At 41.9% G+C, this 26,120-nt stretch overlaps 1 protein-coding gene across 1 annotated transcript in view; it reads left to right on the top strand.

The window, feature by feature from the left end:
- The window catches only part of TRHDE (thyrotropin releasing hormone degrading enzyme), a 2,026,389-nt gene that overhangs the window by 1,343,206 nt on the left and 657,063 nt on the right, over nt 1-26,120 (top strand). The window contains exon 10 of the mRNA XM_078678167.1: nt 20,532-20,620. Within this exon, the coding sequence (XP_078534293.1) occupies nt 20,532-20,620 (89 nt within the window). The remainder of the gene's footprint in view (nt 1-20,531; nt 20,621-26,120) is intronic.

Raw genomic sequence — 26,120 nt, 5'->3', positions numbered from 1 at the left:
AAATGTATTGGCACGCTCTGTGTAGCAAATACTTTTTTCATCCCTTTTTTCATCCCTTTTTTCCTTTTCACTAAGTGTATGAGAGGAAAGAGTCTACATATATCCTGTTATATTTCCGTCGATTTTCTCTGATAGAAATGTAATAGATTAAATGCAGGTACTGCGGTTACATCTCCTATAACATCTTTAATTTTCTTTATTAATGCACCAAACATCCATAAACTTCTCAAAGCAGAAATGTATCATCAATCACATCCCCAGTTATATCTGTCTCTTGGGGGAGGGGGGTGATAGCTCTCATTCAGTTGTCCCCTGGGTCTCTAAATGTACAAGAGCAGGAAATCCATTGGTGCAAGGAACTTTTGGATCAATGCGGACACCATCAAGGAGTTGTATGTAGGGGTTGTTCTACCTAGACCAAGAATGTGATCAATAGATTTCTTGGACATAAAACTATTTAAACTATTTAAAGCAGCAATTTGGTCAATCATTTCTTTCACATTAATTTAAGCATTCTTGCATATCTTTTTCCACTTTTTTTTAACTCCATTAGATTTGTCTTTTTTGTTCAAAAGAGATTCAACTTCTTTAATAAGGGTATCAACTTCATTAACTGTGCATTTTTCAGCAGTATGTCAGTTTGTCTTTTTGCAGTCTGTAGAGCTTAGTGAGCTACCTACGACCTTTCTTTTGCCCATTTTACAATACAATTATCTAAAAGACTTTTCACACCCAGTATCGTACAAAATATTGCTTTTAAGTATTTTAAAGCACAAAAAAGCATGTTATCAACTTTTCTATTTTGGCAAATAGCTAAATAATGAGCACATAAAACAATGTCCCCAGTTAATTTCCAAGTGCAACAAAATTCCTGAGGGGTCAAGGGTATTTCAAGAGCACTTCACTACTTGAGAAAAAACATGAAACCGATAGGGGGGACCTTGCCCTTCCTTTACTTGGCTTGGATGGGCCCACTCTTCGCCTGGACACGGCCTGCATGCCTACTTTACAGCAGGAGTGCTGGTAGTGCAGTTGGTGTGGGAGGGGCCTGCCTCCTCCTCCCCTTCCTTCCGAAAACAGCAGAGACGTCTGGGGTTTGGACTCCCCACATAGATGCGATAAAGTCCCTTCCCAGGTTACAACAATGTAACCTCAAAAACACTGTATGGTTCTTGTCGTAATTATAAACTATCTAATCTAGACATAGTGTAAACTACGCTTGAGGTTCAACTTTGCACCAGTGCACTAATTCTGCACCATGTAAGGTAATGTATAAGTATGATTTTTGCTTCAATTATTTTTGGAATGCTGCTAAATGGCAACAAAATTCAAACATCAAACGCTGAATTTAGTTGCAGAAAACAGAAGGACATACAACCATTTAAATGAGGCAAAATATCACAAAATGCAGAATATAACACACTTCAGCTTGGTGCAAATTAGTAATACCCTGGGGTTTAACGTATTCTGGTCCCATATGCCAGCCAGAGAGAGAACTCATAGGAATTCTTTTCCAGGCTATCTTACTAGTCTTTTCACTACTTTAATTTAGCCTTGAGCAGTGAAGTAAAATGATATAAAATATGATGGGACCTTACGCTTTACTTTGCGCATCACATGCGCATTCTTCCTAAGTGTAGGTGAAGTTGAAAAGTGTTTGTCTTGAAGCTTTTGCATAAAAGCACATGCACAGTGGTGCCCTTAAACGGGGCTAGACTGGAAACCAGTATCGCTTTTGGTAAAATTGACCAAACCAGGCCCACACCCTGTGGGAGGCCACTATTAACCCGTTTCATGCGCCTGCAATTTTGCGGAAGTGCGGCACTTCCGCAAAACGGGCAGGGCTGCGTCCGCCATTGGCAGACGGCAGCACTGGGCAGGTAGTGCTGCATGGAAGGGGTTAAACCTGGCCATACATTGGACCGTGGCGGGATCATGGCAGCCTAGCCTGCCCTGAAACCAGCACCTCGGCCTGCAGCGCATTGGAAAATCCCCCAGATGCGCAAGGTACAGCCCGACCCTGCGCAAACCCACCCCTTCATGATACTGCCCCTGAATACCTAAAAGTTCAGGATGTTGAGGTATGCTGCTTCATCGGTTCTATCTTTGTTCCATTTTCAGCTAAGCCTTCTGCTGTTTTATGCACGCCTCGACTTATTAACCAAGGAAGACGGCGGTAAAAACAATCTACAGACTGGATTAAAAAAATCCCCTATTTCATCAATCCCAATAACGCCTGTCTCCTGTAGAAGAGCTCTGACATATTTATAAATGAAACTGTCAGTACGATGCGATGACACTATATCAGATGAAAACTTTGAACGTAATTCACTTCTCCTGTTGATCTTGAAATGTGTCAGCTATGACGCCTGACGTTAGCTCTCATTTTCAATTGCATTTTTAATAGTGAAGGCGCAGTTGTTACTGGTATAGCTGATAGTGTCAAATAGATTAGCAGACATCTGGGGATGCAAAGGGGAAAGTATCACTTGTAGTGACAAACAGTTCTTGATAGCAGGATGGGCATTCCACCAGAATATTGACTAGAAAGTATTGTGCGATCAAAATATCAAGAACCAAAATAATCTGAAGATAAGTATAGATTTACGTGTATGTAAATACGGATTTAAGTAAGAATAGTAAATCTGAACTTACTCATATGCACTTAAATTGTCTGTTTTTTTTTATTGTTGCTCCACTCAATATTCTGACATAGAGCCAACAATTCAAGTATAATTTAAGTTTCAGGAAATGTCCGTTATCTGCACCCCTATGGTGTGGGTATGAAGCGCAAATAAGAGTGAATGGTTAATGAAGTTAATGCTGTAAAAATGAGCCGACAGTGTAACTTTTTGGTTCCAGAATTGTAGCGGGATACCTGCAGAAGTACCCTAGCGAGGACTATCAAGTTCAGCTGACTCCCGTGTTTACAGCACGTGGGCCTTCCTTTTTCAAAATAACTGGTTCAACATAAGCAAGACGATCAGTTCCTAGAATGCATTGGTTTGTTAAATGAACACCCAGTACTGGAATATGATGTCCTACGAATATGGAGCTATCTGGTAACCAATAAATGTGGCTTGTTAAGGGGAGTTAGGTGTACTGTAGGAAACAGCATATGCCCATTTAGAAGACTGCCTTTTATTAACATGAATTGTGAACACGCAATAATCCCATTTGGCTGGACCTTCACACGCTTCCAATAAATTGACTTATTTCTGTCAGTATCAAAGTGCACAATAATGTAGTTAGATTGCAACTAAACCACATCTCACAAAAATGCGCTTTTTGAATGAAAATGCTTTTTCAGTTTGAAAACATTCGAAAGTACGTTTTTTTCATTGAGGTTTTGCAATGATGCCATTTTTTCACCCAATTACATCACAGGAAGTGACATCACATGATCTTTGACACTGAGTCACTCCAGTGACATCATATAACAATCCTGATGACAGCAGACTAATTGCGAAGTTAAGAGTCAATTACGTGCATAATATATAGAAATATGGATGGGTAACTTTTTACCCATCTATAAATTTATAATATGTATGGCCCACAAAATCATCTGCCCCTGCTTTCATCTGCTGCAAAGTAGCAGAGGAGTAAAAGGGAGCCATACACAACATTATGCATCCATGTCCCAAAGGCTACAAATAAAAAAACAATGACCTGCCATCCTTTAACAACCCCCACCACTTTCACTGATTCCTCCTCCTGCAGCTGGACTGTCTGCTTTCAGTCAAAATAGACAAGCAGCACTCTACTGACAGGCTCTCTGAGAGGTCTGTCAGCCTGGCTGGAAGGCCTTTATGACATCGCAACAGTGGATAACCAGTTTTGTTATCCACTGTTGCTATGTCATACTAGTGGGTTATGAGATTCAGTAACTAAAATGAACAATAGAGGTTCACCATGAGAGCCATACATAACTATAACATAATGCAGTTACTAACACAGTTAAATGCCCGTTTTATATACCCCATCCATTTTAAATAGAGTGATGCAATGACAGGAACATTGCATCTTTCTATTTTTCATTGCCCAAATAAATATGTGTTTGTTGGAAGTGGAGAATACAATGCAACAGGCAACCTAAAATAACACTATAAAACTCAATTATTTATTCCACAAACAGGCATGATTTAATGTTTTCTCTAGTGTATACTCCAAACATACATTTAACAAGACAAACAAGTTTAAAAAAAAAAAGTGGTTTTGTCCACCTGTATTATTTCATGTGGTCCATACAATGAATATTAACTAGACTATTGGCATAAATTATTTTGTCATTTTCATGCATTTTGATTAGTATCACTCACTAAATAAAGCACAGAGGTAAGGCTTTTGTTAAAACATATAACTTTCCATGTGTTCATAATAATGCGAATCGGCAAAATCTTTTTTATAAATGTGTATTTTTTCCATTTCTGTATTTGACTCAGAAGAGTATATGTTGTGTTGCTTTATTTTTTTGTTTTGTGGAGTGAAGACTTTAGTAACTCATGTTACAGTTAGAGGTGGAGAAAGTATGCACATAACACACTGTTTACCTTCTGTTCTTGGCATTGCATTTGTCAACCCTAAGGATAGGAGTCATAATGGCAGTGCCTGGTGTCACAAGGAATAAGCCAGGGGTCACAGTTGTGGTGCAAAGAATTTGGTGGCTTCTATGAGGGCCTCCAGCAATTTGGGTGGGTAAGTAATGTAATTGTGATATGGCCACCCCCAAATGACACCAACAGAAACTTGACAATCCAAATGCCTCAGGCAACGGCTGCAAGGATGACTACTCCAGAAGATAGGCTAGCCCCCTATGTCAGGTATCACACTCCCCTTATGTAAGACCAAAACATGAAAAATGTCTCTCCGATGAGTAGAACTTTATCATCTACATGTCCTGAAACTACATGGAAATCAAAGTAAAACGTCATCAGAGAGAAACTGGACAACGAAACAATGAAAGGGAACAGCCTCTCGATAGAAGGTGTGAGAAAGTCCTTTGTCAGAAAAAAATATCAATATGGTTGGAACAAGAAAAAATACTCTTATAGACTACATGTGTAAATATTTAGCAGATGTGAACCACTGTTACTTAGCAAAATTAATAGGTTGAGTGAGTCAAGAAGCTGACTTAAAAAAATGTAACCACCAACAAATACCAACATGAGCTGTCAGTTGAATAGCACAAAGTTAGAACTTGTTTTACCTTAAGTTGCCAAACTCAATAGAATTACCTGCTTTTTCTGAGAGCGATAGTCAAAGGAAAAAAATAAACAAGTATTGACAAAGCCAATAGGTCTAGCCTGCACAAGAGCTATGGTTTTGCCATTGTATTTTACCCATGTTGTACAACAGCAAGTCTGCTGTTCAGCATGGCTGAAAGTTAGTGGAGTTGAGAGAGTGGCAAGGGGTATCGTATAGTGGATTGGCGAAGAGTGGAGTACATTGTTGTGGCCCAGACTGTCTTGTATTGGAGCAGCATAGAGTGGAGTTGTGTTGAGTGGCTTACAGGGGAGTGGCATAGAGAAGAGTGGGCTGGTGTAGAGTGCATTGGTGTAGAGTGTTGCAGAGTATAGTGGCATAGAGTGCAGTGGCAGGAATTTAGCTCAGTGGATATGGCATAGATGATGCACTTATTGAGGCTGAAATCTTTGGAAACAAATCTGACTGTGAGTGTTGAGCGGAACTCATTATGTTTATTCATTACAAGGTATGCTCATCATATCCGAGGCTATAGAAACATTGCTTTGAAATGCTTTCTGGAACAAGAACGACAAACTAGGTTTTGCATATCTTCTCTCAGGGTGCACTTCATTCAAAAGACATAATGCAAATCAAGGCAATGTTCAATACGCTCAGTTATAAAAATCAGAAATCCAAGGTCATAGAATTTGTCAAAGAATGTGAAGAAAAATCAGAACTTTTGTTTCTCAATGGCAGCTAGTTTACCATGAAGTTCTTTCTATTTGCAATGTTTTCAGCGCGATGACAAATTTAAAATTAACGTACAATTTGTGAAACTCTTCCACATCACAAATTTGTCGGAAAGACAGGGGAATATTTTGAACATGTTGACAGCCTTCTTCATTTTATGCAACAGCAAGGAAACCCCTTTGAAAGCACTGAGCCCATGCGACTACACAACTTTGTGATAAAAAAATATGTGGCTAATGATAGAAAGACGTGTCTACTAGATGTCCAGAAACATGGATCAAAACTATATGGAGAACGAAGCAGGAGATGTTTGTATTGAAAGAGAAAAGCTGTTTGGCATAATCACTAAAGCGAAACTTCCATGTTTTAATTGCCATAGTAAGAATTTCAGCCAACCAGCCACTATAAAAGAGATTACTAAAAAACTACTTTTGCAAGCCCATAGAGAGATGTATGAAGCACAAGAAAGGGGTGAATTTATCAAGGACATTCTGTCATATGATCTACTTCCAACAAACACATATTTTTACTGGAGATGCTGCAACCAAACCAGTGAAGCAGAAACTCATGCAAGAGCTAAAAAAAAAACCTTTCACCTGAATAATTTCAGTTTGAAAAAGTCTCCTCAATGAAAACTGCTGTTGTTGTGGACTATATGTCACAATTGCAAATGGTCAAAAGTTCATCCATGCAAAACTTCGGAGAGGTTGTTCAGACCGTTCTACAGATAACAAAGTCGGCATGCACCTTGCAAGAACTGCACAATGTCTTTGACAGTTAAAGAATATAAGAAAATCCAAGGAATGTCTACATGTGGGAAAAATTGACCATCCCTGCATTAACAATTCGACACCTATACGTGGCAACTTGATCAATTCTGGTCATCAAAATCGAACAAGATGAACTTGGAGATGTTAACTCACCAAAATATTGATGATGCTTCAGTGAACACTGAATTTCTAATGATTGAAAGTGGAATGATTGTCAGTGAAGAGTTGCTGCCTACAGAGACATATTCAAAAGGTATAGGCCATATTGATCAAGACCTGAACAGAAAATTGGAGAAAGCTGACCTTCGTCTTGTGCCATATATTAAGTGGGCTGTTTGAAATAGTTCCAATTTAATCATTGTACTGTCAAATGACACAGATATTAATATTGTGCCAATTAGATTTGTTGCAATGGTCATAAGTCAAGGATTGTCAGAGTTATGGATACATTATGAAACAGGCGAGAAAAGACACTTAATCTTGCTTCATATTCTGTACAAGAAACTTGACCCAGAGATGGCCAGTGTTCTTATCAAGGCATATATTCTCACGGGTGATGACACTATGAGCAAAATTGGTACAAATATTGGAGCTTTAACTGCTGAACCTGTGAAGTTTTTAAAAGGATTTGCTGTGACAGAAGAAGAATGTGATTTTAAAGACTTAGAAAAATACCTTGTGCGTTTGTGGAAAATGAGCTCTTACTGTCACACATTTGACGATTTGCAGTACAGTGAGTTCAAGAGATCAGTCCTACTAAGTGAACTTCCTCTGACCTTCTATTCTGCGCATGAACACATTAAAAATGTGTCAGAAGATGTGTAAATGTTTTAGACCATGCATATGTAGAGAAAGATCCATGTGACTTTTGTTGTGAAGATATTGATGGCGTGCTAAAACCTACAAAATTTCTCAAGCCTCTACCCACAGAATTTACACACCAATATACTTGCAAAACCTGTGCTCCAAAAACATGTCCCTGTCAATACGCTCTTTTCAAATGTTCAACATTCTGCAAATGTACCACAAAAGATTGTCAAAACAAATAAAGTGAACTATGGAAGTGTGCCTAAAACTGAAGTGATAAACATTATTCTTTTTTTCATATTCTGATCATAAACATTGTGTTGGGTATACATAAAATGTTTAACTACATTATTATTAGTGTAATTTGTATATATTTCTCTTCTTCCTCTATTATAGCTGCCATTTTGAAAAATGGCGAAAGGGTTGCTTTGAGGAGTTATTTAAGACAATTTGAGCCCCAAAGTGGCACCAAAATGAATTCTATAGGTCTCAAGTTTCCTGAAATATTACATCATCACTGCAACACCTCTGCCATTTTTAAAAAAAAGTCATCTGGAAAAATGTTACCCAGATTAGCAATGTCTATCCAAGCTAAATTACTTCTCCAATGATACAAAAACACAATTCAAAAAATGAAAATCTCTGGACAACATTTTGTTTACGGAGGTGTATCAAGGGTCCTGGACTATAGACTTCAGTGGTGTACAAGGCAGTGTTGTAGACTGCAGTGGTATATATTAGAGTGTTGCATGGTGTAGAGTGTAGTGTGCAGGGTGGAGTAGAGCAGAGTAGAACAGAGTGCAATGGCACAGAGAGGTGCAGAGTAGAGTGGCGTAGATCGGTGCTGTAGAGTGCAGCCCCATAAAGTGCAGTGGCGTAGAGTGGAGTGATTCAGAGTAGACTGACGTAATTGGCATAGAAAACAGTAGTGCAGACTGGAGTGGTATAGAATACAGTGGCATAGAGTGGAGTAGTGCACTGTGGAGAAGAGTGCAGTGGAACAGAACGGTGTAAAGTGAAGTGGTGTTGAGTAGAATGTAGCGCCATAAATTGGAGTATGCATGGTGTGGCAGCAGACAACCTATTTTCAGTTGAATTGACCATTACATTTGCACAGCCTTATAGTTTTACAAATAACACTATACAGTGCACAAATGATAATATGTGTAAATGGCATTGCCTACGTCCATGTGTATTGATTTTTTGATCATATTAAAGTATACATTTGGAACACAATTAAGAATTAGCAAAAAATATGCAGTATGTTTGCATTTCTAATTCTGAAATGCTTGCACAGTTCATTTAAATGTAGTGTGCTAGAAACAAAACCTTTCCTACCCCTGGTGTCAGGCCATACAAATCACCTCACTTTTTTGTCAGAGATAGAAAAGTAAACCCTAACTTCCCTTGGAAGATAGTGCCTGACATCTGTCCTCTGTCTCTGAATGCACAGCAAATGTAACAAGATCAGAACAAGTGTTACAGGTCTGTTTACTGAAAGGTGCACTCAAGAATACAAGGGGAGTTGGTGTGAAAATGTTTTACTCCTTGGGAGGGACAAACTCAACTTGGACAGCCTAAAACAAATAAAGCCAGCAAATTGATAGGACACAATTGTGAGTTACAAGCCACAAAGCCAGTGGTATGCCACAGGAATAATTCATTCTCAGAGAATCTTTCTGGATGTCCCGAAGATGTCTGTAGCAAACTGCTTTGACCTAAAAATGGACTGTTGTTTCTAACAAAACGTTATTCTATCAATATACATCTGATTTAGACAAATTATTGTTTGTTATCTTAGTCACTTAAAAAACTGAGAGAAACACCATTTTAAACCTAGAATGAAGAGATCATGTTCAAGGAGGGTGTATAATTTCAGGCTACAGTTATTGGTCCTGATTTTGTTTTATTAGAGAGATAACACCCGAATAGCAGTAGAGCCATCTTTCCTCTGAATAGTGTTTCAGGAAATCCAAAGCTGAAGCAAATATTTCTAATGACCGTAAAACAAAAGAGAACACTATTTTTCTTGGCAATTGATCCCACGAGGTGTTTCAGAAATTGCACCCTCTGAGTTTGGCCTGGGCAGATTCCAGAAGACTAATGCTTAGAGGTGGGCTTTATAAATAACTCTATAAACGTCCATTTCATTTTTAGGAAGAAGGTGAGGGCCAAATAGGCAGGGGAAATATTGTTTTTAAAAACGTATTTCCCACAGCATTTTTCGATTGACACCAGATCCTACTTGCATAAAAGCAGCTGCTGTGGCACTTATCATTGTCAACCGGTAAATCTGCGGAAGTGTTATGGCTACTATTAAAGTAATTCAAACCTGCTGCTATTGAAACCTGAATACTTTAAGATTTGGCCAGTTTCCTATCACACTTTCTGGATGCTAAGAATTGGATTCCCAGGTAGTCAAATCTGTAACCAGGGAGAGTGCAGTATCAATCAAACATATTTTCAATGATCTGCTTCAAGCCAATGATCAACATTTTTTAGTGGGGGATATTTTATAGGGAGTTTGGATTTCAGGCCAGTTTTCTCAAAGCAACCTAGAAATCATAAATGTATGTTCTCCATGCATCTACAGAGATGGCATTGCAGGAATGCAATAAGAGGAAATAAATCTGGGCACAATCTAGGTAAATCACATCATACAGTGTTTAGTTTTGTTTCAAGGCAGTTGGCAAAGGGGCTAAAAACGGAATGGCATCAGGTTGTAATTGTTAGAAATGGGGGTCTCTGGTTGGCAGAGGTATGTACCTTTATCCAAGTATGGACCCTTGCTTCTAGTCAGGGTAAGGGGATACACACACTAGATAACCTCTACTCACTACCAGTAATACAGTGATAGCACCACAAATGGACACCACACCAGTTTAGGAAAATAAGTTTTTTTTATCTAAACTCAGCAAGACCAAAACAACACAAATCCAACATATGTGATTTTAGAACAGTTATTGCAAAAATAAAGCTTGTAGAAAAGGAATAGCCCCAGCTGTGGCTATTTCAACATAGTGACAGCAATAAATCAAAAGTATTGCTCCGGTCACAAGGGGTGCGGCATTGGGCATGGAGTTGCACTGACCTCAGACAAACAGTACCCTGGAAACAAAGTCTATGACAATGCATGGCGTCGTGGGGGCGAGGCGTCGCTGATGAGATCGAGGCCAGCTCCCTGGCTGTCAAGGGGGAGGTGAGGCATTGCATCCACAAGAAGGCAACATGTCCAGTCCAGGTCAGGGAAGCCAGTTGCATCAGCAGTGAGGAGTAAGTTCCGGTGACTGTGCAAAGGTGGCAAATTTGTGGATAACAGGATGCAGGGGCTGGCGGTGACGGAATTGGTGCGAGCACTGGCATCAGAAATGCCTATAACTGCAGGTGTTGGCAGGCGTCAGAGGGCATCGGAGCTGTGGTGCAAGCCAGGCGGTGCATCATGCACTTCACGAGCAGTGCCCCTGGCCTAAGTGCAGATTGCGGAATCACCACTGCGTTGCTGACTGAGTCAGAGACAAGTTTCCTTTCTTCTCTTAGGTTTCTTCCAGCTCCCAACAGCAGGAACATCCTCCAGAGGCCCATAGTGTGGAGAAGTGTGGCTCGGGGGTTAAAGGCGGCAGACCCGGAAGCTGAGAACGGTCCTGGACCAGGGTTCAATTCCCCGCCTCGGCGGGTCTTGGACTCAAAAATTCCACGGACTCGATAATTCTCGTTCCGGTGCCTACTCGACTCACGGGTTCACACTCTGGGCAATAGCCTGCTTAATCTCCACTACGGCCCCTCGCGGCGGGATGCCTGGCTTTCACCTTGTGAATACCCTGCTGGGGTTATCTCACAGGGGAATACCAGGACGGGTTCCCAAGGCAAGCGCCTTGATGCCTTCGGGTGATACGTGCGCTATATAAATCGCAATACGCAATACATAACCGGAATAGGTACCTCCTGGCAGGTCAGAACTCTCAACAATATAGTTCAGGGGAACTGGGGGTGAAGTATTTGAGTCCCTGAGACTTCAGAACAGGGGCCCAGCACAGACAGGCCCTTGGAGATTCTTCTTCAAGGAGGTTCACAGCAAAGTTCCAGTCTTTGTTATTTCCTTGGCAGAAGCAGCAACTGCACGCCAAACCCACAAAGCATACAGCAAATGGGCAGTACTTCTCCTCACAGCTCTCCAGGTCTTCTTCTTGACGAAGGTTCCTCTTGAGTCCAGAAGTGATCTAAAGTTCTAGGGTTTAAGTTCTAACTTATACCCCATTTTCTCTTTGTTCTTCTTTGTTGCAAAGGACTCTGAACCCAGCCCAAGCCAGTTCTGTCCTCCCTGGTGCAGTATGACCACAGGGGGTGGAGACAGCATTGTGCAAGGGAGGAAGGCCCCATTCAGGTGCAAGGAAAATCCTACCACTACTCTAAATGCAGCCAAGTCCCCTTCAGCTCAGCTCTGCGTCATTCAGGAAAGACCATGCACACCTAAACCAACCCATGGCTGTCTACAATGAATGCACATCCCCAGCCCCTCTCACTCCAAAACCAGAGAGTCAATCCACAAACAGGCAGAGGCACACAGAATGGGTAAACAAGAAAGTGCCTACTTTCTGAAAGTTGCATTTTCAAACACAAAATTTAAATACCATCTTTTCTAAAAGATGTGTTATTAAATTCTGAATACAGAGACCCTAAACTTCAATCCTCCATCTTGTCCCAATGGGAAGTTAAAGTTGTAAGATGTTACAAAGTATCTCCCATTGTATCCTACGGGACATATCACCTTTCAATAGTGAAACACGAACTAAATTGGCAGTATTTAACTATCACAACATGTCACATTCACCAGTACATGTCCTACCTTTCACATACACTGTACCCTGCCCATGGGGGTACCATGGGCCTACTAGAAGGGTGCCTTAATAAAGATTTTTTTTAACTTAAGGAAAGGGACAGTGAGGGCCTGGTAAATGGGTGCACTTTCCAGGTCAATATAGCAGTTTAAACTGCACGCAAACACTGCAGTGCAGATCTGAGATACCTTTTCAGGACTACTCATATGGGTGGCTAAAGCAATGCTGCAGGCCAACTTGTGGTACAAAAGGGGGTGGTGATGGACGGAGCATCTGAACCAATCAAACACTCACACCCAGTCAAAAGATCTGGGTTTAATCCATCACCGTTCTTTAGCTCACTCTGCCACCCCAGTTCAGCCAACTTGTAGCATATAATTAACAGGCCATGGCACACTCAGTGCACTTTACTAGGGATTTACCGGTAAATCAAATATGTCAATCAGGGAGAACCAATTGTTATATCAATTTACAAAGGGAGCGCTTGTACTTTGACACTGAGCAGCAGTGGCAAAGTGCCCAAAGCATCTAAGCCATCAAAAACAGGTCAGGAAGACTAGGAGGAAGTAGCAAATATTTTGGGGATAATCCTGGAAAAAGGGCCAGGTCCAACAGCAATCCTGGCACATGTACCTTCAAATACTTATGCCCCCTGTGAACATTGCATAATGACCAAATCCTATGCATGCTGTAGTATCTATTATATCTAAGTGGAGGAGATAAGCTAGCTCAATAAAACTAGCCTTGAACTAATTGTTACCCTAACCTTTATTGCATTTGGCCTATCAACTGCATTAAAAGGGCTCCTGATGTCCAAGAAAGCTCAATAAAAGTCTCTGCCCTAAGTGAACTTATTTCATAGCTGTTTTGTGTAGTCAAAGAAAGAAACCCTTTTGAAACCAAGTTTGAGTATTAAAGGGTACTTTATGCACTTCTGCCTGCTCCTTGGGTCTTTTGAGAATACATTTCCCAATGATCTTTCCAAGACAATCCAGGCGCAAAATAGGGCAGTAGTTTCCGGGAACTGAATTAGAACCATTTTTTAGAGACAGGACCAACTTCCACCCTTTTCCATGATCCCGGTATATACCTATATGTAAGAGTTGCACTGGTCATATCAATATACAATCTGACCAGCTTACTGGTTCACTGATAAGGAGACTGTTAGGAGCCTGCTCAGGTTCAAGCAGGTATATTAGTCATTGTACAGGTTGGCAAAGGCTGAGCTGGGGAGATAGCAAATGATGGGTAAAATGTATAAGGAGCACAAGCTGACATCACTGTCAAGCAGTGGCGGCTGGTGAGCCGTAAAATTACTGTCTTATTGCACTGTGGCGCGCGAGCCCGAACAGCCTACGGGGGCGGGTCTGGGTGGTTCTCCCCCCGACAAAGTGGAGAGAAGAGAGAATGACAGACTGAATAAAGGGTTGCTGTAGAGAAAGAGGTAGCAATAGAGGAGGAAGGTAGTTAGAGGCAAGTTAGGAGGAACCAACAAGGAGAAAGAAGGGAGGTGGAGAGGTGAGCCCGTGAATAAATGTTAGGCAAATTAAGAGGTTAGCTTGTGAATGGGGTCGGGTACAAAGATGAGAGTGAATGAGGTGAGGAAGAGAGAGAAAGGAGATGGAGGTGGTGAGTGAAAGTGTGGGGAATGAAGGGTGGCGAGAGGTGAGGTAAAGTGAGATGAAAAAAGGAGTGTTAAAGGAAATAAAGAGGGTGAGAGAGAGGTGAAGCAGTGAGATGGGAACAGTGCACTGAGGTGCAACGAGAATAGTGACACTGTGATGTCATGATAGTGAGTCACAGAGGTCAGGTACATAGAAGTGTACCTGCGAGAGGTGAGGGGTGCTATATAGATGTGAGACAGAGGTGAGCTAGGAGTGGGAACATCAAGATATAGAGGGCGTGGGTTAGAATACATGAGGCAAAGTAAGGACAGAGGTGTCAGACAGAGATCGGTGAGGGCATTCCTTAAAGCCCCTAAGTCTCTAGGGGCAAACGTCCGTGAAATATCCCACTTGCATAAAATATATTTTGTGGATTTCTAGTTTTTGCAAATAACTAATATGGTGGGCTAAATAAACCATGTATTATGTATTTGAATGACCGCCCTTCTTGAAGCCCACTTACATACATTTATCCAATTCAGATTACTGTGCCCTTCATCAAGAGGTGTAAACATTTAACATTTTCAATTCCGTTACTGTATATTCCAGATAAACAATGAAAAGCTTGAAATATCATAGGGCTTCACACGTGCAAAACATGGGCTAATTTGAGTAGGAGCACACATGTATTTCTTCATAAATTACAAAATTGTCTTCACATGGCATTTATAAAGGTGCACCAGTCATCCTTTTATTGGACACCTGCCTATATCTTTTCCTTCTCTTGAAGGAAGCTATTGACCTCCAGTTTGAAAATTATTATTTTTTGGGCAATAGCATTTCTTGTGGCAAGTTTACTCGAGTGTTTCGAGTAACTGAAAACAGAACAAAACAAAATGGCCTCTGCAGTAAAGGGTCACACATCAGCATTAGAGAGTCTCTACCCACGACCCCACCCCATTAAGCTAAGGCTCGCTGTTTCTGGGGTAGCCAAGAGGTGAAATCGGGCCGACTAAAGGGAGTCAATTCCTTCTGCTTTGTTATGCAGAACTGGTAAATCGCCCATTCAAACCTACCCTTCAGCCACAGGTGGGGAAATAGAAACGCTCACCTACACTTCCAAAGGATGGGGGTGTTACATGGAGGATGGGGCACTGACGGGGCCGTTTCCTCTTAAAGATTATTAACTAAGATTACACCAGTGTAACAAAAAATTCACTCAGGTTTATTGCCAAGTCTGACAACATCAATATATGTGTTGATGAGAGCACAGTCCTGTGTTTAAAAAATAATTTCTAAAAATTAAACTCACAATCTGCTGGTTTTTGTTCCATAAATCTTGTAATATCACCGCCACGAGCTCTGATTTTTCCTGCCAATGCGGCGCAGCAGGTCTCCGGGCTGGGGAGCAGGAAGCAGGATCTTCATGGCACGAATGGGCGCGCTTTGATGCATGGCCTAAACAAGCCTTGGCTGCACCTTGGCAAGGGTGCGAAAGATGGCTGACAGGTGACGCTCTCAAGAGCAAGCTCTGTTTGCTGTAAGGGAACATGAAGCAGGTTTGGGCTAATGAGCCTGCCACTGAGGGGGAGGGTTGTGCAGCGAGGGGTACCGCGTGGGGGGGTGGCGGGGGGATTTGAAAAAAAAGAAAACTTACCTGACGGCCCGCGCTGCTGGTCCCATGCCCTTCTGGTCCTGAGCAGTAACAGGCATGCCCCTCCCCTCCTGTAGCCAATTGCAATGCTGCAATGGCAGCGTTGTGATTGGTGCAGAGTCCGGAGCAGCGCCCAACCGTGAAACAGTAGGGACTCATTTTCTCTATGTAGGTAGCATGCAGCCTAAATAGAGAAAATGTTGAGTGTGCATGACTGCTTTGTTCGGCCCAAGGGCCGACCAAGCAGTCTGGGCACTTAGAGTGGTGCAAGCCACTCCTACCCGACCCGCCCACTGACCCACCCCAACCAGGCATACCCCTGATGTCTGCTTTCTCGCAGCACGAGAAGCAGAAAAAAAATGGTATTTAAAATACCATTTTATTTTCTGCTTCTTGCGCTGCAGAGGAAGCAGTAGGTCGGCGCTCCGACGCCCTAATGGGGGAGCCGCTGCTGCTGTCAAGGACAGTGGCATTTATAATGATGGATAGCCAAAAGAATGAGGGTGGAGGATGAAAGCATGGGGAGGACATCAAAACTACAGTTGTGAGCAGGGTCGGGCAGGGAACAGCAACCAGCCCTGGCAGATTGCTGCTCGACAGGCCTTGTGAGAGGGGGGGTCGGGAGGGGGAGTGGGCAGTGCTAGTAAGAAGCACCACTACTGCTTTTGTTACAGGGGGACTATATTGCAGCACTGCTGCAAAACCGGCCCCCAGTAACAAAACACCGCCGTATGGCCACAAAACCAGCCCCCACCCTTCCGGCCCACTGGGGAAACGCACGGTGCCTGCAACGGCCAGTCGGCCCTGGTTCTGAGGATCTGGTGGGTTCACTGGACTCTGAATTAGAAAATACTCTCGATGTTATCAGCTTTCCAAAGTTTAATGGATTGTTGGTCTTCTAGAGCTGATGCTGCTGAAGTATGTCTTCGAGATGAGAACAGTGACTCTCAATTTTCATTGACGAGACCAGGTGAGTTCACATTTAGGTGTGGTAAGGAGGGTGAAAGTAGTGAATGTACCAGCATAATTCTTGCCAAGAGCATAACATTGTCTGAAGGGTAGACAGGCTTCCCTTATAAATTGTTTTTAGGTATTTAAATTGACCTCTGAATTTACAAAGAGAGACTGAAGTTGTGGTAAAGTAAGATACTTGTAGTTCTAACTTCTGAGACTGCGAATAGTAGAGCGCACATTTTTCAGTTACTTTTAGGGGAGTGCAGACCATGTTTCTATAGCATATGTACAGAACAAACATCAGTCCACTATGAAGAATATGGTTATTGGTGTGGTGTTATGTGGTGTATGGAAGTAATTTGGGGCAGAGGGGTCTGTGGTTGAGGATGCCGAAGGTCGGATGGTCCTAGTTAGATATGGTGAACATACATAGCAGTGAAATATGAAATATCAAAGATCTAAGAGGAGAATGAAAGTAGTTCTCAGAAACAAGTCAGTCAGCATCTATTCTAGTTTAATTAAAACACAGTCAGTTTGTATATATCACAAAAAACGCACACCATGAAAACCATAACTTGCGTTGCGCACTATGCTTTGCACTTGGTAGACGTTCTATTTTTTTCATGTGCATTTGACATAGTGGTTTACTAAGCATGGCAGGAGGTTTATATGATATGGCGTTCGTTGCAAACCACAACTGGCAAATTCTAGAGAAAATATTGGCAACAAATAATCAGTGGCTAAAACCAGCAATTTAACAAAAAAAACTGCTGGCCAAAACTGAAAAAAAAAACCTTCTTACCAACATTACTTTGTGGCTTCTATAATCTAGTGATTTCAAACCAGCTGAGCTTTGTCGATGAAGACCCTTGGATGCCAGGGACCAAAGGGAAAAAAACACTTCGTCACAAGCATCGATCCATGAAGCTAATTCATCTATCGCAGCTGATCACAGCTCACATGGAGGGTTGTTCACGCTACCGTGTCCCTGGGTTTCATCGAGATTCCGTCAGCCCCATCCCTCTGACAGGGCCCACCTTATTTCCTAGGCATGCACCGAAACACACTGCATGCTTAGGAAATATTAATAAAGAGTGTTCCGGATAAAGGAGGCATTTATTTACACATCGCCTTACCTTGCAGAAATGCTTTCTCATTTAAATGCTAATTCTTATTTAATGACTGTAGAAATGCATCCCAAAATGAGCGCAGATGCATCTGTTTTTTCAGCATTTCTTGGATGAATTACAAGATCTACTCCAGTTGATTGGTGGCCTGTTGTAAGCCATAAATGTGTTCTTTTAAATGTCAAAAGCTACTTTTGACGAGACATATGGCGGATGTTTTCAAATTGGCTATTTATCAATCAGACCTGTGAGTGAAAAATGACCTTGCTAACAGCCTGTGTTTAAACACATCCATCCTTCTGAATTAAATAATGTTTTGCCTCGCGGCAACACTGATGTCTGATTTCTTTTTATGGAATTAATAAATGCCTTTCCCCTGCATCGCTAAAACACAGTTGCTCTATTCACTATATATGTTTTCGTTAATATTTTCTCACTTTTATAATCAGAAAAGTGCCTCATTTTTAAACTTTGGAAGTGAAATAGAAGCATTTTCTTTTACCCAGACAGCACGCATTTCCGATGTCCACTGTTATTGTCGCGTTTTAATCAAATCATGGCAATTGTGGCTTAGTTGCATCTAATTTTAACCTTAACTATCCATAGTCTTGGAGATATAATGTTATCATTAAAAACCCACATGCATCCTTGTGAGTGTGTGTGGGGGGAGGCATATCTGTGCCAAGTTTCAGCTTCCCGGTCGCCAATATGAAGAGATGGAGCAAGTGCCTAAGTTGCAAAGCAGATGGACCAAACCCTTTCTCTGTCCCCGTCCTCACCAGCAGCCCACTAAATACGTGCTGTGCTAGGATTATGCGGCGTTACTAATTCACTTTTAGATTGAACTGGCAAATTGGTAAAATGGCGGTCTGGTGGCGGTGGAGTCCGGCATGGAACCCTGGGGATTCCCCAGCGTTCTGGGAAAGGAGAGAGGCTGGTAGGGGTTGGGAAATCTGCTTTCCTTAGGTACACATCAATGCTTTAAATGGGCCTAAATTTTCTGCTCTTGAGTACCGGTACTTCTCTTTGTCTAAAGAGAGTACCGGTACTCATAGGACAGCAAGCCAAGCTCAGGGAAATTGGTATGCAAAAAAGAAGCACATCGCGCTGACAATGAGTCGGTCCGTTTTCCTGAAGCACTCTGATCGAGTGCTGCTCTACCCTCCACAATGTGCTAATTGAGCGGTAGCCCGCACGCATTCATTCAGAGCTGGCAGGAAGTTTGGAGGGGCCCGACTCACACTGTGATTAATGACACAGTGTCCACTCAGGTTCTGTGGAGTCACTAGCACTCCAGCAGGGACATTTTAAGCATTTTGGAGGCCCTGTCGCAAAAGTATTTTTGGGGCCTCTTTTGGGAACAGTATTGAATTCCTGATTCAATTTCAGGTCGTTCATGCAGTCTTTGGCCAGATCACGAACAGGCACATTGGTCCAAATTCTAAATGTCTTTACATCACATATTCAGGGATAGTGAGGTGTGTTTTCAATATTGTAACAAAGCAGTAGCTCTCTCATTATGCTGCAAATAATCTCTGAGACACCCTCCCATTTCTCAATTGTGAGGTCCTGTTTTGACCTAAAAGTACGTTTTTTGTATGGATGTTGCATGAAACAAACATTACATTTCTCTGCGAAATATCTGTAGTAGTCTCTCACATATCGCCCACAATAAAAATAAATTAAAGGAAACATGGTATTTAAAATAAATTGTTTACGAATTAGTACACGTCATAAGGGCAATACTCTCTGCAGAACAGAGCTGGCCCTGTCTGGGGGCCCCCTGAAAGACTGAGGCCCTGGGCCATAGCCCACTTTGCCCATGCCTTAAAACGTCTTTGACTCTAGCTGTGTTATCAGGGTCTGCTAACGGGCATATCTCCTGACTCTAGGGAATTCGGAGAAGGCTTCCAGCTGGCAGAGCAGAGTAGGGCAGCATTTGTTAGGAGCCTGAAGCCAGACTGAGGAGGAAGATAGTGGTAGTGATGCTATGCAGGGCCGCTGGGAATCAAGGTTTAGTAATGTGGGCAGAGGTGAATGTAAGACTTTCTAAAGCATGTGCAGTCCTGCCAAGTTAGACTATTGCATTTTAGTGCGGTGATCCTCATCATCGCACTGAAATGCGAAGTCACGAATTATAGCGCCTTCTCAGCTGTTAAACTGGAGCGCGCTAATATAATACACAATGCTGACTGAAGCTGCAGTGGCAGCGTGCTGCTCCAGTTAGGCTTGGGGGGATGGCTCAGCTGCTCATAGCTCTAGCTTCTACTCTGCTACAATATAATAATAGGACGCCTTAGACCACGTGGCATTACATTCACTGTAATTTAATGTAATGTAATGTAAATTGACACTTATATAGCGCATCTTTCACTCCATGGAGCATAGGGAAATTGAATACTCAAAATATACCAACAATGATTTAGTATCATTATACACATCTGCACACCAATTCAATCTCAATCACATTAAATGTGTGCTCCTGGCTTGAGTCACTTAGCACTGCAAATAGCTCCGCCCCCATTGCCCCACCACCAAGCCCCACCCCCTAGTCCACATCTCAATTTGGTGAGTGCCTGCACTTCTTTTTTTCAATTTAAAGCACTGGTACACATTCCATCACAGGGCACATATTTAATTAATTCTCATAATTCGACCACATTTTTTCCCTTCCGTTTTATCAATAACTTGTTGCATCTTTGATATTTTGTGACAATTGGAAACGTTTTTTTAAACCCATGCATAATGTTTAATTTCCAGTCCCACAGATCTGCTTGGGCTGTTAGTGTACTGAAATGCTGAAATGTGTGTTGTCCTTTTTATTAGTTACTGTTTTTGTCTCGCAGCTATCTGTGGCAGATTCCATTAACATTCGCAATAGGAAATACAAGTCACATCTCGTCAGAAGCAATTATTTGGGTGTCTAACAAATCAGGTAAGAAATTCACCAGTCTGTCTTCAAAATTTGATAAAGCATAATTGTGTTTGTCTTGTAAAGCTAGAATTGATTGTTCCCGGCTATTAAGGTGCACAACACACATCATTTCCATTGAAGTCGAAATAGCCTAAAGGAAGAAAGTTATATAAAAACGAAGTGACAGATAGTGCCTGAAACTTATCAACAAAACGGGGATACTAAGAATATAGAAAGTATATCGACTTGATTTGCGAATATTAATATATTTATTTTCACTGGTAGGTGAAGGTTGTCAAGGTCTTAAGAGAGGGGCCACCAGGAGCAAGCCAAATAAATCTTACACATCTTGTCCGTGAAAGTAAACCAGGTGTGTGCTGTTCAGGGGCAGGTTCATAATAAACATTTGATGAGCAGTGATTTTCCTAAGGAAAGTACTTTCATGGGGTGTCATGATGGGAAAGTCAATATCGATACTGCTGGTGGCGTTAGGTGATACTGTCTGCGATAAAATAGGGCCATCACAAAAGAGGGAAAACTGTGTGGCAGTAGCCTTTAGTATGCTAGGTCGCCAATGGTAGTAAATGTATTACCAACTTTTATATTTACAGAAAAGAAATGCCTGAAAATAGCAAAAACTACCAACCAAAAGACAAGAAAAGAATATTATTTCTTTGCTGGTTTAGAGTGTAACAGGACCACAACTAAATGCTGTAGGGTGAAGCATATTTACTGTAGATATGTAGTTACAGACTTGAGTTATTATAAACTGGTTTGTGCTGTAGGAGCAATAGTCCTTCCGCTTACATTTAAATACTATATGGCTGGTGGCATTGTTGTTTGTTATTGTTTTATTGGTGGTGTTTGTTAACGTGCTGGAAATGTGTGCATCCAGGTGCATTTTGCCGTGGATAGTAATTACTAACGGTTGTAAGTATCATCTATGATAATTGCTTTCCGGTGCATCGTAATTGCTATTCGATCAAGTTTAACCAGGCACGGCCCGTGTAGGGAGTTTCGGTGGGGCGGAGAGGCGGGGCGGGGGAGGGGCAAGGTGGGGGGTGCTAAAAACCGGAGTATGGATAATTGAAGGTAAGTAAACAATTTAATAAATAAAACGAAATTCGTAGCGCGCACTGCATCACATTTTGCGATGCAGGGCGCGCTACGAAATTCGTTTTATTTATTAAATTGTTTACTTACCTTCAATTATCCATACTCCAGTTTTTAGCACCCCCACCCTGCTCCTCCCCCGCCTCGCCCCGCCTCTCCGCCCCACCGAAACTCCCTCCACGGGCCGTTAACACAAGGAAAACAATTAATTTTACTGAGTGGTTGAAAGAAACTGGATTATTAGTTGAGGGGGTTCATTACTAACCTAACCTCAAGTAGTAATCACAGTCCTTGGCAGGGTGAACCATCAAAGTTAACACATTTAACTGAGCTCAACCTCTTAGTAGCTATGGCACAGAACAGACAGGCTTAACTTAGAGCAAGGTTTAAAGCTTAGGAGCTACATGTCACATGTAGACTGCAGTGTGTGTTTATTCCAGCCACAGATATGACGCAAATATATGCATACCGGGAGCACCACCGTGCTCTTGCTAGTCTGCAACCTAAGTGCCTCCTTGTTATGTAGAAATAGTTTGTTTATTTATTTAAAAATCACTCCTAAATTCTTTCTTGTAAACCCACATGGCTGAGTGCTAATATATAGAACTGGGCTACACACACGTTGTGGGTGCTGTGCTTGTACAGTGAAATAAAATCCAACAGTTATTTTACTTAGTAGGCCTTGCTATTCTTTTTTCTGGTATAGATGGGGGTTATAATATTTATTTCCTATTTTGTCGTGGGAAAATGCTTCAAGCTCATTTCCACTTAATTCAGAAAATCTAGTTTGATCGTGAATCTGGTGTTTTATAATATTAGGGGGAGTAATAGCTTTATTAGAATGGCTTCTGTGATGGCTCAGCAAAAAGTGGCCTAAAATCATTCTTCCCCCTCAGACCCTTCAGAGCTGAAATACTTATCATTAGTTAGGAGAGTTACTGACTCTGGCTCAGTGGGCAGTAGCCTGCACTTGAGCCCAGTTATAGCAGATGGGTGTTACATGCTGGCCACTTTGCAGGGATTTGCTCTCTGGGAGTTGACAGGAACGGTTGCCAGATCAAAGGGCAGCCTTAGCACTATCTCTTTTTGCTTGGAAATGCTATGGATAGTAACTTCAATGTATTCCTAGAACGCTCTTAGGCAGCTAGATTACAGTGAAAACAGAGGAGAGAGACAATTTGTACTCTGCCAGATAGGAGGTGAGGGCTTGTTAAAAGGGAAGCGTATACCTGCCTGGTGCAGAAGATTTCTGCCATATTAAAAATAGGGCTCTTGGGAAATGTTGTAGTAAGACACAGATGAAGTACTGCAAAAGTAGGTGGAGCAGTGCAAGAACATATTTAGCATAGGATGGCAGAATTTCTCCAAACACCTACTGGTGGACAGTAAACATCTGACAACTCAACCACCCTCCTCAGAATATTCCTGGGCATGGGGAGACTCCAGCTGAAGAAGTGAATCCTGCTGGAAGTCAACTTGCCAGAATAAGATGACCCAATCAAGAACTCCTGATTCATATTTGCATATAAGGATTTGGTAGGAGGATGTGGACTAACGGGTAGAGCGGTTGACTGCGAAACTGGGGAAATGGGTTTGAGTCTTGGCAGGGACGCTCAACATCCTGTGAATCTGGGCTAATCACGTAATCTCCCTGTGCCTAAACAAATGTCAGTCTGTAACAAAACTGGTGCTCATGTAAAGTGCTCTGATACCTTTGGGACTAGTCCTCACCATATAAAACTCCAGAAAAAAAAGATTAGATGTACTCTCCATGAATCAAGCATTTGACCTTCTCTTTTTGTGATTCAGGGAGACAAAACACAGAAGGACATGTGACTGAAAGATGGTCACAGAGTAGTGGACTCAGCAGGAAATCTGACTGGAGAAAACCTGTACTTAGAAGTCTTCCTTGAGGAGCTAGAGGTTGCACCAATGGCCAAAAGGACCTTCCAGCTGCTAGAAAAAATGTGAGACTTAGTAATTTTCTCAACCGACGGAAAAGTGGAACAAGGTGCTGATGAATGCCCATAAAGGTTGCTCCCTAGGTGGGTAAGAAAACCTGGTTGGTCCTGCTCAGAGCTATTTGCAGTGTTGGAAATAGCTTCAGCCGAACTTCAATATAGAAGTATGCAACCTTGTGGAGCTCTACCTGGCTACAGCTTCTAGCCATACTCACGGGAGGTCTTCAAATGCCCAAAAAGTAACTAGGTATGAAGGTAAAAAGTGCAGCAGATCAATCTGCCCTATGAAGCACCCTCCACCGCCATGAAATCTGGACAAGGATTTACCCAGCTTTCAAGGACCCTCCCCGGCTACAGATTTGGAACTTTCCCCTCTAGAAGATTTTTACTTCCAACTTGGAAACTAAGGGGCCGATTATGATGGCGGTTTTCCGCATCCTCCGGGCCGGCGGAAGCCACCGCCAGCCCGGAGGATGCGGGAAAACCGCTGCGGACTGAAAAGGACACCCCCACCAGATTAGGATGGCTGGGGGATCTTTTTTCAGTCCGCAGCTTTTCCGCCGCGGTCGCCTCCCGTTCGCGGCGGAAAAGCACTAAAATGGCTGGCGGTGTCTATCAGACACCGCCAGCCATATTAGGAGGTCTGGAGTAACATGCCTTTACACTGCGGCATTTCCGCCGTGCAAAGGCATACTGATTTTTGTTTGGGGGCCTGTTGCAGGCCCCCAGGGGTGAAGGGGGGCTGGGGGGTGCACATGGGGGGTACATATGGTACCCCCCTGCATTTGCGTGCACAAAGCGGCAGGCACCGCGCGTGCCTGCCGCTTTGTGCATGCAAATGCACAACTTTCATTTTTAACATTGCGGCGGGTGCTGCTTCAAGCAGCACCCGCCGCAATGTTAAAAATACAGGATGTGACCGCCAGGGTGGCGGTCACATCCTAATTTGCACGGAGGGACCGCCGCTGCCCCTGCGGACGGTCCCTCCTACTCTATGGTGGCGGACGGACTCAGGTCCATCCGCCATCATAATCGGCCCGAAGTCCGAAGGTAGAAACTTTAACCAGGATGACCTGCTTAGTTCATGCAGACTTTGCTCCATCACAACCAGTGTAAAATCTGTCTAGGTCTCAGTCAACCCCAAACAATTTTTTCAATGCTGCTGTCCTTGAAACATACAAAATTCATACCTCAGGTTTCTCTTATCTTATTGTGAAGATCTTGGTGTCAGTTTTCTCATTAAATGTTTCCTTATATTTCTATATTTGTTTGGGAATTTCATTGTTTTGTGGTATTTACTTTCAAACTACAATAAAGAAGTGGTTGGGTAAAATATGTGCATAACCGTATTGTACTTTACAAAATATACATCAGAAAATTGTTTAAAAGATTAAGAGTGGCCACTTACACTTCTAGATAGGGGACAAACTCCTTTAATAAAGATACAGAAATCCTGAGCAAAATATTTAAGTATAAATGTCCATAATTTGGTAATGTAGTTGAAGTTATTTCTTGTAACTTCAAAGCATCGAACATTTAATGCGAAGTGTAGTTTCCACTTTATTTCCAGATTCATTTACAACTGTATAACATCCAAACGAAAATTGCAGCCAACACGTGTTTCGTCTCTAGGAACTTACCACTGACTTCATCAGGTCTACAAAACAATTATACCCAATCTTAGCATATATACATAAAATTCACACTGTACACATATGATCATCATGGTGTAAGTGGAACTCAAACCGAAAGAAAATAGCTTATATGTAACACCCTGAATTGTTGAACATGAAACTTTCAATGTGTCATTAAAGTTATCAGCTATGAGTTGTGAGTAAATCCAGCATTAGTGTATATATAAAGACAATCCAATGAAGCAAATAAGACATATTCACAATGCTTTTGAAGGCATGCTAGGTATAGTATCACCCTCTTGTGAGTAAAGAAAAAGATGTGATTTCACCAAAAAGTCTCATATAGCTTTGCCCACTCACCTACATGCCAAATCAGACATTATCATGTCCTCAGTACACAGAAGAAAGACTCACCTAACACATCATATGTCATAAGCTTGTAACATTGCATATGGTTATGCAATCAAGTCCTACTTTAAGTACGAGACAAAAATAAAATCACAATAAGAATGCAAATCATGATGGGAACAGAAAAAATGAATGCACTGATCCAAGTCATACCTAATCATGTGACCGCCGACCCGTATTGTAGGTAAAACTGTCAATGGAATAATACCATCTATCTGGAATACAATTCATATATATTTAGATCTAAATAATCTAGTATTTAAATATGCTGAGATTGGTTATAATTGTTTTGTAGCCCTGATAAAGTCATTGGTAAATTCCCACAGACAAAACACGTGCTGGCTGCAATTTTAGTTTGGATGCTATACTGTTCTGAACATATCTGGAAATAAAGTGGAAACTAAA

This window comes from Lissotriton helveticus, chromosome 1_1 (genome assembly GCF_964261635.1).
Source record: "Lissotriton helveticus chromosome 1_1, aLisHel1.1, whole genome shotgun sequence".
NCBI lineage: Eukaryota > Metazoa > Chordata > Amphibia > Caudata > Salamandridae > Lissotriton > Lissotriton helveticus.
Note: the sequence above shows the minus strand (reverse complement) of the source record. Positions and strands in the feature narration are given on the sequence as shown.